The sequence below is a fragment of the Podarcis muralis genome, chromosome 9, assembly GCF_964188315.1.
Source record: "Podarcis muralis chromosome 9, rPodMur119.hap1.1, whole genome shotgun sequence".
Taxonomy (NCBI): Eukaryota; Metazoa; Chordata; class Lepidosauria; order Squamata; family Lacertidae; genus Podarcis; species Podarcis muralis.
Genome location: NC_135663.1, coordinates 78054126 through 78072332, shown reverse-complemented (window position 1 = coordinate 78072332; position 18207 = coordinate 78054126). Strand labels below are relative to the sequence as shown.

Sequence of the window (18207 nt, the reverse complement as noted above, 5' to 3'; positions counted from 1 at the left end):
GAATAGGATTTTTTATTGATCCAGCACTGCCCATGCCACACACACACCCATGCCAATTTTGGGAGGTACAATGTGCACAAGGGAAGCAGAGGGAGGAAGGCCCCATTGTACAAGCAGAAATCCTTGCACAGGGCTTTTGCAGATGGGGCTCAGAAGATGAATCCCAAGGTGAGGATAAGAGTCACAGAAAAAGGGTAACAGGGAATTTTTATAACTCTAAACAACTTACAGCTGCAAAGTTCTCACACCGCGACTGAATAGCCTGGATGAAAAGTCCACTCGCTGCTGAATTCCTGTGAATGGCACTAATGAAATCTTGCACAGGTGGTTCATGGGAGAGATTAATCAGATCTTGAACGTGATTCACTGTCAGCCAGGTTAAGTGTTCAGAATCATGCAGGTTTTGGCACTATGGAAGGAAAAAGAATTTGATTCATCAGTTCTAAGGCAATGCCAACTGTCAACTGGGATAGCTCAGTCGGTAGAGCGTAAGATCCTTAATATCAGGGTTGTGGGTTTGAGCCCCACACTGGGGAAAATATTCCCACTTGCAGGAAGGGACTAGATGACTCTATGAGTCTATGAAATCATAAAGGTTGCATGGATGACATCTCTACGTGTGAATTCCTCTACCGATACCCTAACTCAGAGAACTACATTTAAAGTTGGCCAACCCTCTGAAGGTCTTCTGACACCAAAGTGGCCACTGAGCATGTAAGAGCCCTGCACTCATTACATATATGCAACACACTCTTTCTCATATGTGTGCAGGCACATGAAACAGAGCATACCACAAATACATGCACACACCTCTTAATCTTAAATAATAATAATAATAATAATAATAATAATAATAATAATAATAATAATAACTTATTATTTGTACCCCGCCCATCTGGCTAGTGAGTCTTTAATATGTTTTATGTGTTTAATATGTGTCTGGATTGGTGCTGGAGGAGACTCTTGGGAGTCCCATGGACTGCAAGAAGATCAAATCTCTCCATTCTTAAGGAAATCAGCCCTGAGTGCTCACTGGAAGGACAGATCGTGAAGCTGAGGCTCCAAAACTTTGGCCACCTTATGAGAAGAGATGACGCCCTGGAGAAGACCCTGATGCTGGCAAAGATGGAGGGCACAAGGAGAAGGGGACGACAGAGGACGAGATGGTTGGATAGTGTTCTCAAAGCTACCAGCATGAGTTTGACCAAACTGCGGGAGGCAGTGGAAGACAGGAGTGCCTGGCGTGCTCTGGTCACGAAGAGTCGGACACGACTAAACAACAACAACATGTCGGGATTATCAATGTTTTATGGATGGTTTTTATTGTCTAAATTATGCCAATAAAGGCTGAATGAATGAATGCACACACCACAGTCATGCTCATCACATCATTGGGTTTGTTGGGGAGGTTTAAACCTCTGCACCTAGCCCAACACTACAACTGAACATGAGTCTTGCTGGGCAGAACTAAACCTCTCCCCAGAAGCCCAGAGCTGCATTGAAGAGGAAGATGGGGCCTGGAAGGCTTTGTGTGTCTGATTCTGGCCACAACCACCCCTGTTGTGACCGAACATCTGTAGAGAAAATAAGGGAGACAATCTTCCCTCTTTGGACTAGAAACCACAGTATTTAAGTGGAGATCAGGTAGACTTGGTGCTACGTTTTCACCTAGATGCAGACACTGTTTAAGACTAAAGACGAAATTATCATAGGAGCAGTGTTTTTTATGAAACCTCGGAATAGATCCCATTACTTGTTATGGAGGAGGCAAGAGCAGAATGAGCTAATGGCAGAAATCCTGACTGTGATGTCAGGAATCAACAGGGGAAACCCACATAACCTGAAGGTGTTGCTGTGTAATGCCAGGTCAATGATGAATAAAACCACTGCCATCCACGACCTGATTGTGGATGGAGGATTTGACCTGGCATGTGTGACAGAGACCTGGTTGGATGAAGCGGATGGGCCTGTCCTTGCTGCCGCTTGCCCACCAGGTTTCTCTTACGCACAGCAACCCAGGTCATGTGGGTGGGGAGGGGGGGTTGCAGTGATTTTTAGGAAGTCATTAGTTTGCATCAGGCGTCCTACTGGGAAGACCCAGTTTTCTGAGTGCATGTTCTGGAAGTTGGGCAATAGGGGCAGTACAGGATTCCTTTTGGTGTACCGACCTCCCCGCTGCACCAAGGATTCCCTGTCCGAGCTGCTTCAGGTCGTGGCGGATGTTCTCCTGGAGACACCTAGTTTGGTTGTCCTAGGGGATTTTAACATCCATGCCGACACGACCTTACAAGGGGCCGCTCGGGACTTCGTGGAAAGCATGGCCTCCATGGGGCTGTCCCTGAATAAGTTGGGCCCAACTCATAGTCATGGACATGCCTTAGATCTGGTATTCACCTCTAGTGACGTGGGTGATCTGACACTAAGTAAAAGTGAAACTAAAGAAGTGCCATGGTCAGATCACTTCCTGGTGCAACTGGACTTCTCCGCGACCCTTCCCCTCTGCAGGGAGGTGGGACCAATTCGGATGGTCCGCCCCCGCCACTTAATGGATCCAAATGGTTTCCAGAGAGTGGTAGGGGATGCTTTATCCCATGTTGATGGCCTTTCAGCTGATTCCCTGGTGGCCCGCTGGAATGTGGAGTTAACCAGGGCTATCGACTGTCTGGCTCCGAAGCGCCCTCTCCGATTGCATGGAGCCCGGACAGCCCCGTGGTTTTCTTCGGAGCTGAGGGCGATGAAACAATCGCTGAGACGGCTAGAGCGTCGGTGGCAGAAAACTCACTCCGAATCTGACCGGACACAGGTTAGAGCTCAACGTCGAGCCTACCAAGTGGCGATAGCGACGGCGAAGAAGACTTTCTTCGCTGCCTCTATTGCATCTGCAGAAAATAGTAGGAGGAGACTCTTTCAGGTGGTCCGCAATTTAACGGAACCACCTTTAACATCGGGGCCTTGTAAAGACCCCAAGATCTCCTGCAACGATTTTGCAAAGTTTTTTGCAGATAAAATCACTCATATTCGGAAGGAGCTAGACACCACCGTGGGAGCAGGGCTGGGGCGGGAGAGTGCTGGAGCTCTGTCTGGTCAAGTTGCATGGAACCAATTTCAATCCGTTACCCCCGAGGATGTGGACAGGCTGCTTGGACGCGTGAAACCAACCACCTGTCTCTTTGATCCTTGCCCATCCTGGCTAATAAAAGCAAGCCGGGAAGGGCTGGGCGATGGGCTCTGCAGGGTGGTGAATGCTTCCCTCTGTGAGGGAACATTCCCAGATCCGCTGAAAGAGGCGGTCATTAAACCGCTTCTTAAAAAACCATCTTTAGACCCGGCCAGTATGGCCAACTATCGCCCAGTCTCAAATCTTCCATTCTTGGGCAAGGTGATTGAGCGTGTGGTTGCTGAACAACTCCAGGCACGCCTGGAGGATGCGGACCATTTGGATCCCTTCCAATCGGGGTTCAGGCCTCATCATGGGACTGAAACTGCCTTGGTTGCACTGGTTGATGATCTCCGGCGAGCTAGGGACAAAGGTGAGAGCTGTTTCCTAGTTCTGCTGGATCTCTCAGCGGCCTTTGATACAATCGACCATAACATCCTTCTGGACCGTCTAGAGGGGTTGGGAGCTGGGGGCACTGTTATACAGTGGTTCCGCTCCTTCCTCCTGGGCCGTGTTCAGAAAGTGGTGGTGGGGGATGAGTGTTCAGACCCTTGGGCCCTCACTTGTGGGGTACCTCAGGGTTCCGTCCTCTCCCCCATGCTTTTTAACATCTATATGAAGCCGCTGGGAGAGATCATCAGGGGGTTTGGACTGGGTGTCCATCAATATGCAGATGATACCCAGCTCTACCTCTCTTTCAAATCAGAGCCAGTGAAGGCGGTGAAGGTCCTGTGTGAGTGCCTGGAGGCGGTTGGAGGATGGATGGCGGCTAATGGGTTGAAGTTGAATCCTGACAAGACAGAAGTACTGTTTTTGGGGGACAGGGGGCGGGCTGGTGTGGAGGACTCCCTGGTCCTGAATGGGGTAACTGTGCCCCTGAAGGACCAGGTGCGTAGCCTGGGAGTCATTTTGGACTCACAGCTGTCCATGGAGGCGCAGGTCAATTCTGTATCCAGGGCAGCTGTCTACCAACTCCACCTGGTACGCAGGCTGAGACCCTACCTGCCCGCGGACTGTCTCGCCAGAGTGGTGCATGCTCTAGTTATCTCCCGCTTGGACTACTGCAATGCGCTCTACGTGGGACTACCTTTGAAGGTGACTCGGAAACTACAGCTAATCCAGAATGCGGCAGCTAGACTGGTGACTGGGGGTGGCCGCCGAGACCACATAACACCGGTCTTGAAAGACCTACATTGGCTCCCAGTACGTTTCCGAGCACAATTCAAAGTGTTGGTGTTGACCTTTAAAGCCCTAAATGGCCTCGGCCCAGTATACCTGAAGGAGCGTCTCCACCCCCATCGTTCTGCCCGGACGCTGAGGTCCAGCGCCGAGGGCCTTCTGGCGGTTCCCTCATTGCGAGAAGCAAAGCTACAGGGAACCAGGCAGAGGGCCTTTTCGGTAGTGGCGCCTGCCCTGTGGAATGCCCTCCCATCAGATGTCAAAACGATAAACAACTACCTGACATTCAGAAGACATCTTAAGGCAGCCCTGTTCAGGGAAGTTTTTAATGTATGATATTTTAGTGGGGTTTTTGGTTTCTATGGAAGCCGCCCAGAGTGGCTGGGGAAACCCAGCCAGATGGGCGGGGTACAAATAATAAATTATTATCATTATTATTATTATTGGGAGAAAATCAATGCACTAAATCCTGGAAGGAGGACATATCTAACAAACAAAAGTCTTTAGAAGAAGGGCAGTATATAAATCTAATAAATAAATAAGTAAAAATAAAATAGATATGTGAAAGCTCAGGAGTGGGAGAGGAAACACTCAGGAAAAGAAAATTTCCTCACCTGAGAACTCCCACCCCACAACTTTTGCCAAAGGAAAATGTTTTTTTACACATTTCATCTTTTCAAATGAGTGAAATGTTTTCAAGACTGGGGTTTAGTAACTCAAAATGTATAGTGTTATGTTTCTTATGTAAGGTAGTCTACAGCATTAGAAAATGATAGTTCCAGTGCATACAGTAGACATATACAATACAGGCAACTTCCAATTTATGTGGGGGTTACGTTCCAAGGCACCGTGTATCTAAGTGAAATTGTGTATATTTTTCTTTTTCTTTTGGATTTTTTGAAAATTTCAATAAATATGTTATTAAAAAAAAAGAAAAAGAAATTGTGTATATTTGAAACACCATTGGTAAAAGCCTGCAAATACCCTGTTCTGCCACTTTTTGAGTCACTTTTGGGTTCAATGCAGTCGTGCACATATTGGGCGCACCTAAAATGGCCAATTTCTGTACTCAAATCCAAGATGCATTTCTTGACCTACAGGGTGCTGCCACCTTTCTGACAGGAGCCTATGGGGCCTTCTTTTTCTTGTGAACTGTTACCTTCTTCTTCTTCTGACCTATGATCTAGCATGGAAATGCTAGAAACAAGAATTCTACACCTGCTGCCTTCTGACCTCACCCCTCCCTTGTGGTCAACTTTCACTTCTCTCAAATGACATAATCTGCTATAATCCTGCACCCACCTACTTAGAAGCAAATTGCATTGGGGTCAATGGGATTTACTCCAAAGTATGGTCTAAACCACAGAGCCTAGATTAGAAGGTTGGGGATTCAAATCCCCACGACAGGGTGAGCTCGTTGTTCGGTCCCTGCTCCTGCCAACCTAGCAGTTCGAAAGCACGTCAAGTGCAAGTAGATAAATAGGCACCGCTCCAGCAGAAAGGTAAACGGTGTTTCCGTGCGCTGCTCTGGTTCTCCAGAAGTGGCTTAGTCATGCTGGCCACATGACCTGGAAGCTGTCTGAGGATGAAAGCCGGCTCCCTCGGTCAGTAAAGCGAGATGAGCACCGCAACCCCAGAGTCGTCCTTGACTTCACCTAACAGCCAGGGGTACCTTTACCTTTACCTTTTTATGTGTGTACAGGATTGTAGCCCAAGGCATTTATAACTTTGAGGCTACTATCTGATGATGGCTTTCTTGGGACTGAGTATTATTTCTAAATAAATATACATAAAATTACTTGTGAATTTAATAAATACGCCAAGTAGCATAATTTTATATGCCAAGTTAAAATGATGCATTTTATGCTGTTAAAGTAGTAAAAGAAATTTAGGTTTGATAAGAAACTAGCTATTGCATATATTTACATTTTCAGGGATGGGGGGTGGTGGGATGGAAATACTGAAATGTCCAACGACTTTAAGAAGCTGTCTAGGGCAGAGACCTGTTCAATTTTTGTAAATAAAAGGTTAAACCTCCACACTATATTTAAGCAGGGTGCCTGATCCTGACACTCTGATGTCCAAAATGGATAACTGTCAGAAAGCAGAGATTTGGGAATGAAGAAAGTACAGAAAATGGCAGTGCCACAAATACATAAAATGTTTATATGCAAGATTATGCATCGAAATCACTAAAGGTATTTTCTGGGAGTTATTATTTATCTAGCTGCAACACAGTATACATGAAAGGCAAACAGGTCTCTGCCCAGAAGAGCAATTACATGTGAATAGGATAATAATGGTAAGTAAATAATCACCACGACTGACTAGTTTACACACAAAATGTTCACAGACAAGGGTAAAATACACAAAATTAAAAGTAGGTCATTGCCATAGGAGGGGCAGCGGCATTATTTTGAATAATTCAAAACTTACCACATAATCACAAAAAAGGATGAGTGCCCCTCTTCGGACTATCTCTCGATTACACATACCAAGTTTGGATTCAGAATCTGCTTCAATGTCATCTCCATGTTTCTCAGGCCTAAACAATTTTGTAGTGGAAAGACTGTGCCTTCTGCGGGGGGCGAGGGAAAGGGAGAGAGAGGGGGGTAATATTTTTACTCCTAAATGGAGACTTTGATTTCCAGAAAACAACACTGTCAAACTTTCTTTCAGTTTGAACAAAAACCCTTCGTTATGCAGTTAATTTATCATTTTCTTCTAAAGCCGCGAGGTGGACAAGTCTTCTATTATCTAAGCCCCTCTGTACAAGGTGAGAGGAAGAGAAGGGAGCTGGCAGAGCTTTCCTAGATCCTCTTTTAGTAAACTGAGAAGAGTGGCGGCGGCGGGAGTCACCAGACAAACATCTTCACTGACCCCCCCCCACCCCCAGACAAGAACCCAAGAGAAAGGGCTAACAAGTAAAATGGAATAATAGGAGGAACAGGGGAAAACAAAATGGCAGACAGGCAACAGCAAAAAGGAAAATACACACAGATTAACAAGCAAGATCCCTTTAAAAATAAATAAATTACACACTACAGAACACCCAGATAAGGGCAAACAGGTAACAAAGAGTACAAGGAAAGAGACACACAGAGGGTGGAGCACCACTTCAAAGCAGGCAAAATCAGAAATTGAAGTTGCATGCTGCTTGTAGTTGTGGGCAGGGCTGATGCCAATTGTGGGCAGGACCATAGGTAACTAGTCACCCTTTTCTGTACTCTCTGACACCTGCCTGTCTTCCTCTCCACCCAGAGGGCCAAGGGATAACAGATCCATCTTCCTAGAGGTGCAGTGATTGCTAACAGAGGTCTTCTGAAATTAGGCCAGGGGCAAGTGAAATCATACTACGGGCTGAAGCATAGCTGTCAACGTTTGCCATTTATTAAAGGGAAATTCCCTTATTCTGAATAGGATTCCTTGCAAGAAAAGGGAAAAGTTGATAGCTATGGGCTGAAGGTTGCCAACCCCTATTAAGGACACTGCTTGAACGAACTATGGGCAATTTGTATTTATTAAATTTATGTACCACCCTTCATGTGAGGATCACAGGGCCGTTTACAATATAAACACACAAAAATGCTTAACAGGATACTTCTACCACTATGAAAAATAGTCTTACTTTGGAGTCTGATGCACTTCTGACCACCAGCTACAGTTAGTATAATTAACAAGTAGTAAGATTTGACACCACAGGAGGACTAAAGAAGGATGTGTAGGTATCATGGACTGAACGAGATCATTCAAGCTTTTAAGGGTGTAGAAATCACCATCTGACTCATCTCCTGTAAAGAGCTTAGTGGCTGCAGCTGTGATTCTTCTGAACATTCCTAAAACAGTGAAAATGGTTTTTAAAAACCCAAACAAAATTAGAAATAGCACATTATAACAGAGATCCATTTGACAACTCATGGTTTAGGCCACTAAAATATTTAATTCTTATCAATCTGAATTTTAAATATTTCTTAGTTAATGAAGTTTCTAAGTATCATGCTTCCAGAAAGAAACTTTTAAAAGTACTCCTAGGATCATTTTTTGACTGATTTTTAGCAGTGCATTTCACTGAAATTAGTCATACCTTATCCTGGTGAAATGCAAAGCTTTCCAAATATCAATGAGTATTTTCTTCAAAACATGACCAGTGGAAAACAATGAGGCCCAGATACAAGACTACCCTTTGCATAATTGTGTGCCCCCCCCCCCCCAATCCTTCTGGCATAAACCTCTCCAAGGAGAACTCAGAGATTACCTTAAACTGAAACCTTCCTCAGCTGTGATACACACACTGCAGTTAGGCTTGAAAGAAGGCCCTTACTGGTACGAACAGAGATCTGTTTTGAAGTCCAGCTGTGGGGCATGCACAACAGGGTTGCTGTGTACCAGAGGGCCCATTGGGTGCACCAACCTATGGGTTGCAGAGTCCCCCCACCCCAACAGCACTAGTTCATTTCATAGAATAACAGAATAAGGGGGGGGAGGGGGTCGTCTAGTCCAACTTCCTGAAATGCAGGAATCTTTTTCTCCAACGTGGGGCTTGAACTCAGGACCCTGAGATTAAGAGTCTCATGTTCTACCAGAAGAAGAAGAAGAGTTTGGATTTGATATCCCGCCTTTCACTCCCTTTAAGGAGTCTCAAAGCGGCTCACATTCTCCTTTCCCTTCCTCTCCCACAACAAACACTCTGTGAGGTGAGTGGGGCTGAGAGACTTCAGAGAAGTGTGACTAGCCCAAGGTCACCCAGCAGCTGCATGTGGAGGAGCGGAGACGCGAACCCGGTTCCCCAGATTACGAGACTACCGCTCTTAACCACTACACCACACTGGCTCTCTCTAAGCTCTCTCTCTCTCTCTCTCTCTCTCTCTCTCTCTCTCTCTCTCTCTCTCAATTTGAAAGGTTTTGAACTCTAATTTTCTCAGGGGAACTACCTTAATCAAACAGTACCATTTATAAAACAAGTTTTTAAATTCAGGTACAACGGAAACAGAACTGTTCAATGGGATTCATTCCAAAATACAGTGGTACCTCCGGTTGCGAACAGGATCCCTTCTGGAGGTCCAGCTGGATCCCTGGGTTTTTGCAACCCGAGGATCACTGTTCTGCGCATGCGCACGGTGGTAGACTGCTTCTGCGCATGAGCGTGGGGCGAAACCCGGTCAAATACTTCCGGGTTTGCTGCTTTCGCAACCTGAAGTTTACGTTATCCGAAGGTAACGTAACCCGAGGTGCTACTGTAAATCCAAAGTAAAGCCATTACAGTGGTACCTCGGGTTACATACGCTTCAGGTTACATACGCTTTAGGTTACAGACTCTGCTAACCCAGAAATTGTGCTTCAGGTTAAGAACTTTGCTTCAGGATGAGAACAGAAATCGTGCTCCGGCAGCACAGCAGCAGCAGGAGGCCCCTTAGCCAAAGTGGTGCTTCAGGTTAAGAACAGTTTCAGGTTAAGTACGGACCTCCAGAACGAATTAAGTACTTAACCCGAGGTACCACTGTATTTTAATGGCTGATACAATAATGTAAGACAACACATTATCTGAAGGGCAATACCTGATTTGAAGGTATGAATTAAGCACATAAGCAACGTGCCCAACTCTTGGCAATAGAATGTGTGCTGCTGTTCATTCATATCCACGTTCAAGTGTTTGGTGGTGATATCTTCCAGGAGGATCCCCACTAACTGCAACAAGAACCTAGGGAGAGGGAGTTTTACAAAGCATCATGTAATTCCCCAAGTAAAGAACAAAATAGGGTTAAGATCTATTTGTCAACACAGCCCTGGAGGGGAAAAAGAATCCCATAAGTGCACACACAAATGTATGGACACAATAAATAAATGACTTATATTTGCCCGTAGTAAGATTTCATTGTTGGGTTACTATAAAATTCTAGGATGTCTCAGGTCTCCTTTTCTAATAAATACACACTTTTATCCCAGTATGTATTATAAGGAAATTGTACAACAACAAAAAATGACAAACCTAGAAAATGTCTCTTCAGGCAGATATTTATCTTGCTCTTCCAGAGTTTGTTCGTGAGTTGAGGTAAGAATGGTTTCACCGTTTCGTAGTCTGTTAATGGTTTTGCACGAGATTAAATATGGTGAGAAGGAGAGCTCTTGGATACGAGAAAGAACAATGTCTTCTGTCGACTGCGAAATCAAAACCCGAAGAATGGCAAGAATGCCAGATATCCATAATTGCACAGTGCTCACGGAGGCCTACCAATGAGAGAAAAACCCCAAAAGATGGAAAGCGATGAAGGAAGAAGACAACACCAGAGCCTGCCCAAATTGAACTGCCTCCCTTCCCCTTCAAGGGCCAACATTATTTTTATTTATTTTAGTATTTTTTAATTGTAAACTGTCTTGGCAGAAAGGTAGTATATAAATGCAATCAATCAACAAATTGTACGTAAAGTTGAAAATACTGATGGGGACAGGAGTGTATGATTCCCCCTTCCATTTTTATTTTTTTTTACCAGATTGCTTTAGCTTTCCGTGATTTTCCACTCACATCTTGCCAAGTAAAAAATGATGCTTACCAATGTATTGGGAGTCACAAACATGCTCCTTAAAAGCATGTCCACTGGTCGGAGGGCTGATGGTGCCAGAATTTCAAATAAAGTGTTCAATACCCCCAGAGCTTCATGAGAATCTATATGCATCTATTTTAAAAAAAAACACATAAATCCCATTTTTTGTCACCACCAACATTATTATGTTTAATTGTTTTTAATGATAGTTCCCCCATTTTTAGCTTTTTTCTAATGATAATGATGATGATGATAATGTCAAAGTCAGTTAAATAACAATAAAAATAAATAAATGCTGAACTCATTTTTAATTTCTGAGAGCAACCTAATCAGACAGAATTCTAATGCTTAGTCTTTCTAACACAAATCTCAGCATGGCATTAAAGCATACCATGAATGTACATTCAACTTTTTCACAAAGACATATAAAGAGCTGGGAGCATCAGCAAGGCAGGCCTATGATGCATACAATCATGATATGAAATTTAACTGACTTTATGAAGTTACTGATTTACATTTGCCACATGCAGGCAGCAACCATTTGGCACACGTCCCAACTGATGCACGACTGCTGACATGTGGGCCCCTTTTGGCGGAACGGGGTTATTCGGGACCACTGACACAAACAATGACCCAGAACACAACCCCTGAGTAAAGGGGGAGTTCCCTGTATTTAAACATTTCACGTGTTTGGAATTTTGAAGCCTTGTGGGTTTCTTGTAAACGATATTCAGAGTAGACTCACTGAAATCAGTGAACTTAAAGACATTACACTGAAGTGTGCATGCACACGAAAGCTCATACCAAGAACTAACTTAGTTGGTCTTTAAGGTGCTACTGGAAGGAATTTTTTTTGTTTTGATTTCAATGGGACATTAGACATTAGACATTACACTGATTTCAATGGGACTGCTCTGAGATTGACTTAGTTGGATAACACCCCCTATACAGTGGTGCCCCGCAAGACGAATGCCTCGCAAGATGAAAAACCCGCTAGACAAAAGGGTTTTTTGAGCTGTTTCGCAAGACGATTTTCCCTATGGGCTTGCTTCGCAAGACAGAAACGTCTTGCAAGTCTTGCGACCCCCCCCTTTTTCTAAGCTGCTAATAACCTTTTAGCTGCTAAGCCGCTAATAGCCTTTTAGCCGCTAAGCCGCTAATAGCCGCTAAACCGCTAATAGCCTTTTAGCCGCTAAGTCTTTAATAGCCGCTAAACCGCTAATAGCCTTTTAGCCGCTAAGCCTTTAATAGCCGCTAAACCGCTAATAGCGCTAATCCGCTAATAGGGTTGCTTTGCAAGACGAAAAAACCGCTAGATGAAGAGACTCGCGGAACGGATTATTTTCGTCTTGCGAGGCACCACTGTATATCTAAAAGTCCTGTATGCCCTGGCTCTTGCTCAAATCACGACAACAGGGGCTCCTACTTGAAAGTAAGGAAGATATATTTATTGAAGGAGAGACTCGGTGACAAGGCTAGAGTAGCCTCAAACCTCTGACTAGGTAATGGGAACTGGTGACGCTTACCAGGCTAGAAGCCGCCGTCAAAGTTCAAGGAATTCAAGATCAAAGCAAGAAAAGTTCAAAAGCATAAGGAAGCTTTGCTCAATGAGTTCCCACAGCCACCAGCAAAGCTTTTAAAGGCATGGCACAGAAAGCCTATGCACAAGCCTCCCTCGGCTTGTTGGAATGCCAAACTTGCGGACGTGCACTGTGTTGGAGCGTGTGACTCTGCTCCCACATGTGGAGCCACAACTGCATCTTGAGCAACAAGCCTGCGCCCTCCTCTGACCCCGGGACACCCATCACAGGAGGGATTGGGTGGCTGGAACTGCCACTTCCCCATCCAAAGCTGCCAGATTGCCAGCCCACAAATGGGCACAAGCCTGACATCAACAAAGACAATACATAAAAACCAGCAGAGAGATATTTCATGATCCCAGGGTTATTTATTTATTTGAACTTAATCTATTAATTGACCTTAAGGTGGCTATCCTGGAACAAAGGAACTTCCAAAGGAGACTTGCAGTAAAAAGTGCTGAATTTTAATTCATCATAAGAAATTTGTTAGTCTTTAAGATGCTACAAGTTTGCCTGTTGTTTTAGAGGCAGCACACTTAACAAGCCTACTGGAAGTTGAAACATCACATATTGCAAACAAACAGTGGACCATATAAACAGATTAGTTTAGGTAACTAGGAGTTTTAACCTGCTGTTTTGCCAACATTGGGAGAATGATGTCTGCTATCTGTCGGGATAATCTTTTCCATTTGTCTTCATTCTCTCTGTGACACTGCTGCAATACTAGGATGAACATCTCCAGCACCTGAAGATAAATAAAAATCTCAGAACATGACACATTCCTTCATATCATTAGAAAACTATTCCTTTCAGTTCTCTTTGCCTGCTTGTCTGACAGAAATGTTCTAGCATTTCCCATATTCTTTTCTCCCCAAAATGCAATATGAATTTATTCGGGTCATTACACAGAGTGTTTCTGTGTCAGCCTCAGCCAACACATAGCAAAAAGAGAGGAAAATAGAAAGGGAGAACTCAACCCACGGCTGCTTATTTCATAGTGGTCCCCATGTTTCCTATAATGCATTGCAATGTATAAGGCAGCTCCCACTTGTGTGCACTCAAGACACACATGGTGCCAATCAATCAATCAATAAACAAAAATACAAAAAAGTAAACACAAATACAAACTTTAAAATATAAATATATGTAAACAAAAAAGTAAACAAATAATCAAACAAAAATATATAAAAATAAAAGATAAAATAAATAAATAAAGAAAATTATAAACAAACATAAACAAACAAACAAACAATAAAATACAAAACAAGCACTCCTCAAGCATTCAGTGACTGACTATAAATAATTTTGCTATTTTAATATTGATCCTCTTTCAGTAGTTTGCATTAAATATGAAATATTATTATATTTTATTCAAATTGTTTTTTATTGATGTTATTGATTCTTAAGTTACCTTGAAACCCTTACGAGCAAGAGGCAGATAAAAGTATTTCAAACGAAGAAGAAAAAATATAGAAACGTATTAGAAATTTTTCCCTACAGAGAAAACATACAAGGTACTGGAAGACTGTCACAGAAAGGAACATAACATGGAATTCAAGACCTTCAACCCAAACTATTCTAAACAAAATGGACATACTAATTAGCCTACAAGCATGCCCACACAATTTACCTGATGGTACTGGATAAGCCTCAACAACATTGAGACGACCACTTCTTTTTGTGTCTCCAGTTCTTTCCCAGCATCAGCTTTGTTTGTTCCTCTTAATATAAACAGATCATGAACAATGGGCTGCAGAGCAGGTATTGCTACAAAAAAGTTACAATACCAATTTTAAATTAAAATGTAACAGAACTAAAACATGTAAACTCTTAACTACAGTGGTGCCTCGCAAGATGAAAAAAATCCGTTCCGCGATTCTCTTCGTCTTGCGGTTTTTTCATCTTGCGAAGCAAGCCCATTAGCGGTTTAGCAGATTAGCGCTATTAGCGGCTTAGCGGATCAGCTGATAAGCGGCTTAGCGGATCAGCTGATAAGCGGCTTAGCGGATCAACTGTTAAGCGGCTTAGTGGATCAGCTGATAAGCGGCTTAGCGATCAGCTGTTAAGCGGCTTAGCGGATCAGCTGTTAAGCGACTTAGCGGATCAGCTGTTAAGCGGCTTAGCGGATCAGCTGATAAGCGGCTTAGCAGCTTGGGAAAAGGGGGGGGGGAGGAAAAAAACCCTGCAGGAACTCGCAAGACATTTTCGTCTTGCGAAGGCACCACTGTAGTTTTGCAAAGCACCTCCAAAACGGAAAACCCTTTCGTCTAGCAGGTTTTCCGTCTTGCGAGGCATTCGTCTTGCGGGGCACCACTGTACAGACGTTCTGCTGTCAAACCTTAGGACTAATGCATCTTTAATGTGTGTTTGTTATGACACTTGTATTTTAAGGCAGGAGTAAGGGAAAGGATTCAGAAGCCAAGCCTTTTATCTCTGCTTAGTGCAAGAAACAAAAGTTTACGGTTAAGATGATCTAGCTCTTGTAAATAAAGAATAACCACACACCCAGATGGCAAAGAACCTAGCTAACACAGTTAAAGTAACAAAAATATTCTTCCCAATAGAAGAGTATTTCTTGAATAGGTCAACAACTGGTAGTGAAAAGTTTCTTGCATAAAGTCCCTTATTAAAAGGAGGAAAAGGCAGGATGTAAAGAAAGGACATAAATTCTCCTGCAAATTTTTTAAATGATTGGAATAATTCTCAAATCCAGCGCCACAAAACCCTTGCAACTTTTTAGCACTTGATATACCGAACATTCGTTTTGCAACTTTACTCTTTAATTACCATGTGTAACGGCTTTCCTTCCACTGGCCATTATCCCATCACACAGCTGAATAATTTTAGGAATTCCAATTATCTGTTTGGAGTGGTAGCGCTCATAAGACAACAATACCAGGAAGAAAAAGATACTAGGAATAATTGCTTCTGATTCCCTAGGGAGAGAAAAAGGAAGAGAAATATTTTAAGAGACTTCTGAAACTTCCAGAAGGAGGACCACTCAGTTTTGGAGGCTCAAACAGCTGAGAACTAGATTCAGCTAATGACAAAAGAATCTTAAGCCTAATAACTCTATAATTTAAATATTCCTAAATGCAGAGCAGTGAGAGAAGATCATCCCCATGATCTAATTTCTTTCTTGGTTGTGGGAGGATGACATGCCATTTTAAAAAATGAAAAAGACAACAACTATTTTTGTGTCCTTTTGATGCCATTTCCCTCTCCCATTGCATGATCTCAGCCAATTATGGATCATACATTGCGATGACATAATGATGCTACATATCCAGATCTGATGACACGTCAGCACCACTGAAAGCAAATTAAGTGGTATTGCCCTTACTTGGATGGGGAGGGGATCTGCGCCAATGCTCCCCATTTAGTGACACAACTGCTATGGTGCAGAAAGGGGGGGAGGTCTGGGCAATAGTAGTAATAATAATAATTTATTATTTATACCCCGCCAATCTGGCTAGGTTTCCCCAGCCACTCTGGGCGGCTTCCAACAGAACATTAAAATACAATAACCTATTAAACATTAAAAGCTTCCCTAAACAGGGCTGCCTTCAGATGTCTTCTAACAGGGATCTAATTTCCCATCTACCCCCAATTGCCACGAGGAAGCAATTTTTGGAAAAATGAAAATCATTTAAAAATTGGACCTGCATTCAAATTTTTATACATATAATTCCACAGGCCTGTATGAGACTTGATTTATACCTGAACTGTCCCACTTCAATGTATTCAAACTGCTTTAGCACAAATCCAATGAAAACCTGCAAACAAACAAAAAAATCTGCAATAATTTATGCCCCACCAAAAGTTTAACAAGTCAAAACACTTAATGTGCATTGGGATTAAACACCTGATCAGGCTTTTTAAAACAACCACTTGCTGTTCATATGACTCCACATAATGTACATATTATTGCACAAATGCAATTTACATGGGGCTCATTCCTAGCGCGCGCTCCCCCATCAGACTCGTGTGGCAGTAGTTGCACATTTTTGGGATGTGTGCAAAATGGTCACCGCCTGTATGCTAAAAAGAAAATGAACAATTCTTGTAGCGACCAATATTCCAGTTGCCAAATGTGTTTAAAAAATTACTATAAAGTTCCCTTTTCCTGCCAATGCCGTGGTCAGTTTCTCTGCACATCATCATGGTATGAAGACAGGGTCACTTCTGACACCACTTAGGGGAAGAGACTTCCTGGTTATCTAGTCCAGAATTGGCAATGAAACAGTTTCCTCCATTAAAAGTATACATGGTCAGGAGTGGGGGTGAGAAGGGAGAATGTAACCACAACCAATGAAAACCTGAGAAAACTAAGAACAAGCAATTGAAGTGGTAGGAACACGGCACCAGTGGCGTAGCGTGGGTTGTCAGCACCCGGGGCAAGGCAAGTAATTTGCGCCCCCTAACCCGTGGATTTGCGCCCCCTAACCCTAACCCCCAGATGTTGCGCCCGGTGCAGCCAGCCCCCCCTGCACCCCCCACGCTACGCCACTGCACGGCACCCCTGTTTGACCCTGCCTACACCTTCCACACATGTGCCTATGATAACAGAGCAGCCAAAACACTTTTCGGGGAAGGAGACGGCCCTCTGGAGTAAGTAGGAAGGCAAATATTTCCCTCACTATTCCAGGAGTACACGGGCCATTTTCTACATCCTGCAGGATCCTGAATTCAATGAATATTGAGTAAAAGCTTCTACCATATTTAATATATACAGTATATCCAATAGCACAATCCGCAGCAATGCTTTATTTCAAAGGAGGTGAAGTGGCAGTCAGCCAAACCAAGAACGAGAGTAAATTATTAGGTTTCAGAAAATAAGGACATGATTGTTTTCTTTAACACAAATCACATCTTCTCCACTGAAGTCATAAGTCAAGCTTATTAGTCTATAATCATACATTATGTCAATTTGAGTAAGAACACAAATGGCCACTCCTCTTTAATCAATTCCACGTAAGTGAAACTGAAGGACTTACCTGATCGGAGTCTAGTAGACAATAGTTAACCCGTAGCTGAACCAGTTGTGCAAGAAGATCCAAAACTTGCCTCTGCAGCTGTACAGATGTTGTTGTGGTATACTGTTTTAATGCTTTGATGACAAGGGGCTCAAACAAGCGAATGTGATTATGAATAATATTCTACAAAAAAGGGAAAATGCAGGAATTAAATTGGATACCAGTATGAAAATATTGCAATTAATTGTCAACCTAAAGTGACAAAAGGTTTCCTGTCATGATCACGGGCCCAGTTCCAATAATTCCAATAAATCTGTTTTGTGAAAAGCTGGCACAGGGTTTGGGATTGAAACATTTTAGAAACACTTAGGTCAAACTAGAATGGAAAATATCAACCTCATTTCTTTATAGGCAAGTCTTCCATGATTTTTGAATAAAGCAGGGACTCCCCCCTCAATTGAGCTCTAATAATGAAAGTTAGCCCTGCTTGGGGTGGGAGGGGGGAGGTAAAGCATTCTGTGTCTGTGGCAAAGGAAACCACAGGGAAAAAAAGGTTTATCTCCTCTGATCTACATGCCTCTGTATCAGTGAATGGGGCAGACCTGCATTTAAAGAGAAAGGTCTGCTGCTATCACAGAAAATTTCTGTCTTTATACTTGCATTTATGTAACTAATTCTGTTCCTTTCAGCTAAAACATGATAAAAATCCATGTAACAGTGACAAGAGAAAAAACAATACCATAATGAATAAAATGCAACAAGCAACAGTTTTAGAA

General features: G+C 43.1%; 1 protein-coding gene across 1 annotated transcript in view; it reads right to left on the bottom strand.

Moving 5' to 3' along the window:
* HTT (huntingtin) overlaps positions 1 to 18207 on the bottom strand; it is a 119149-nt gene that overhangs the window by 39891 nt on the left and 61051 nt on the right. Inside the window, 11 exon segments of the mRNA XM_028743942.2 lie at positions 230 to 409; positions 6773 to 6914; positions 7965 to 8172; positions 9892 to 10034; positions 10323 to 10561; positions 10885 to 11007; positions 13084 to 13200; positions 14086 to 14222; positions 15243 to 15391; positions 16176 to 16231; positions 17453 to 17614. Coding sequence (XP_028599775.2) covers positions 230 to 409; positions 6773 to 6914; positions 7965 to 8172; positions 9892 to 10034; positions 10323 to 10561; positions 10885 to 11007; positions 13084 to 13200; positions 14086 to 14222; positions 15243 to 15391; positions 16176 to 16231; positions 17453 to 17614 — 1656 coding nt within the window.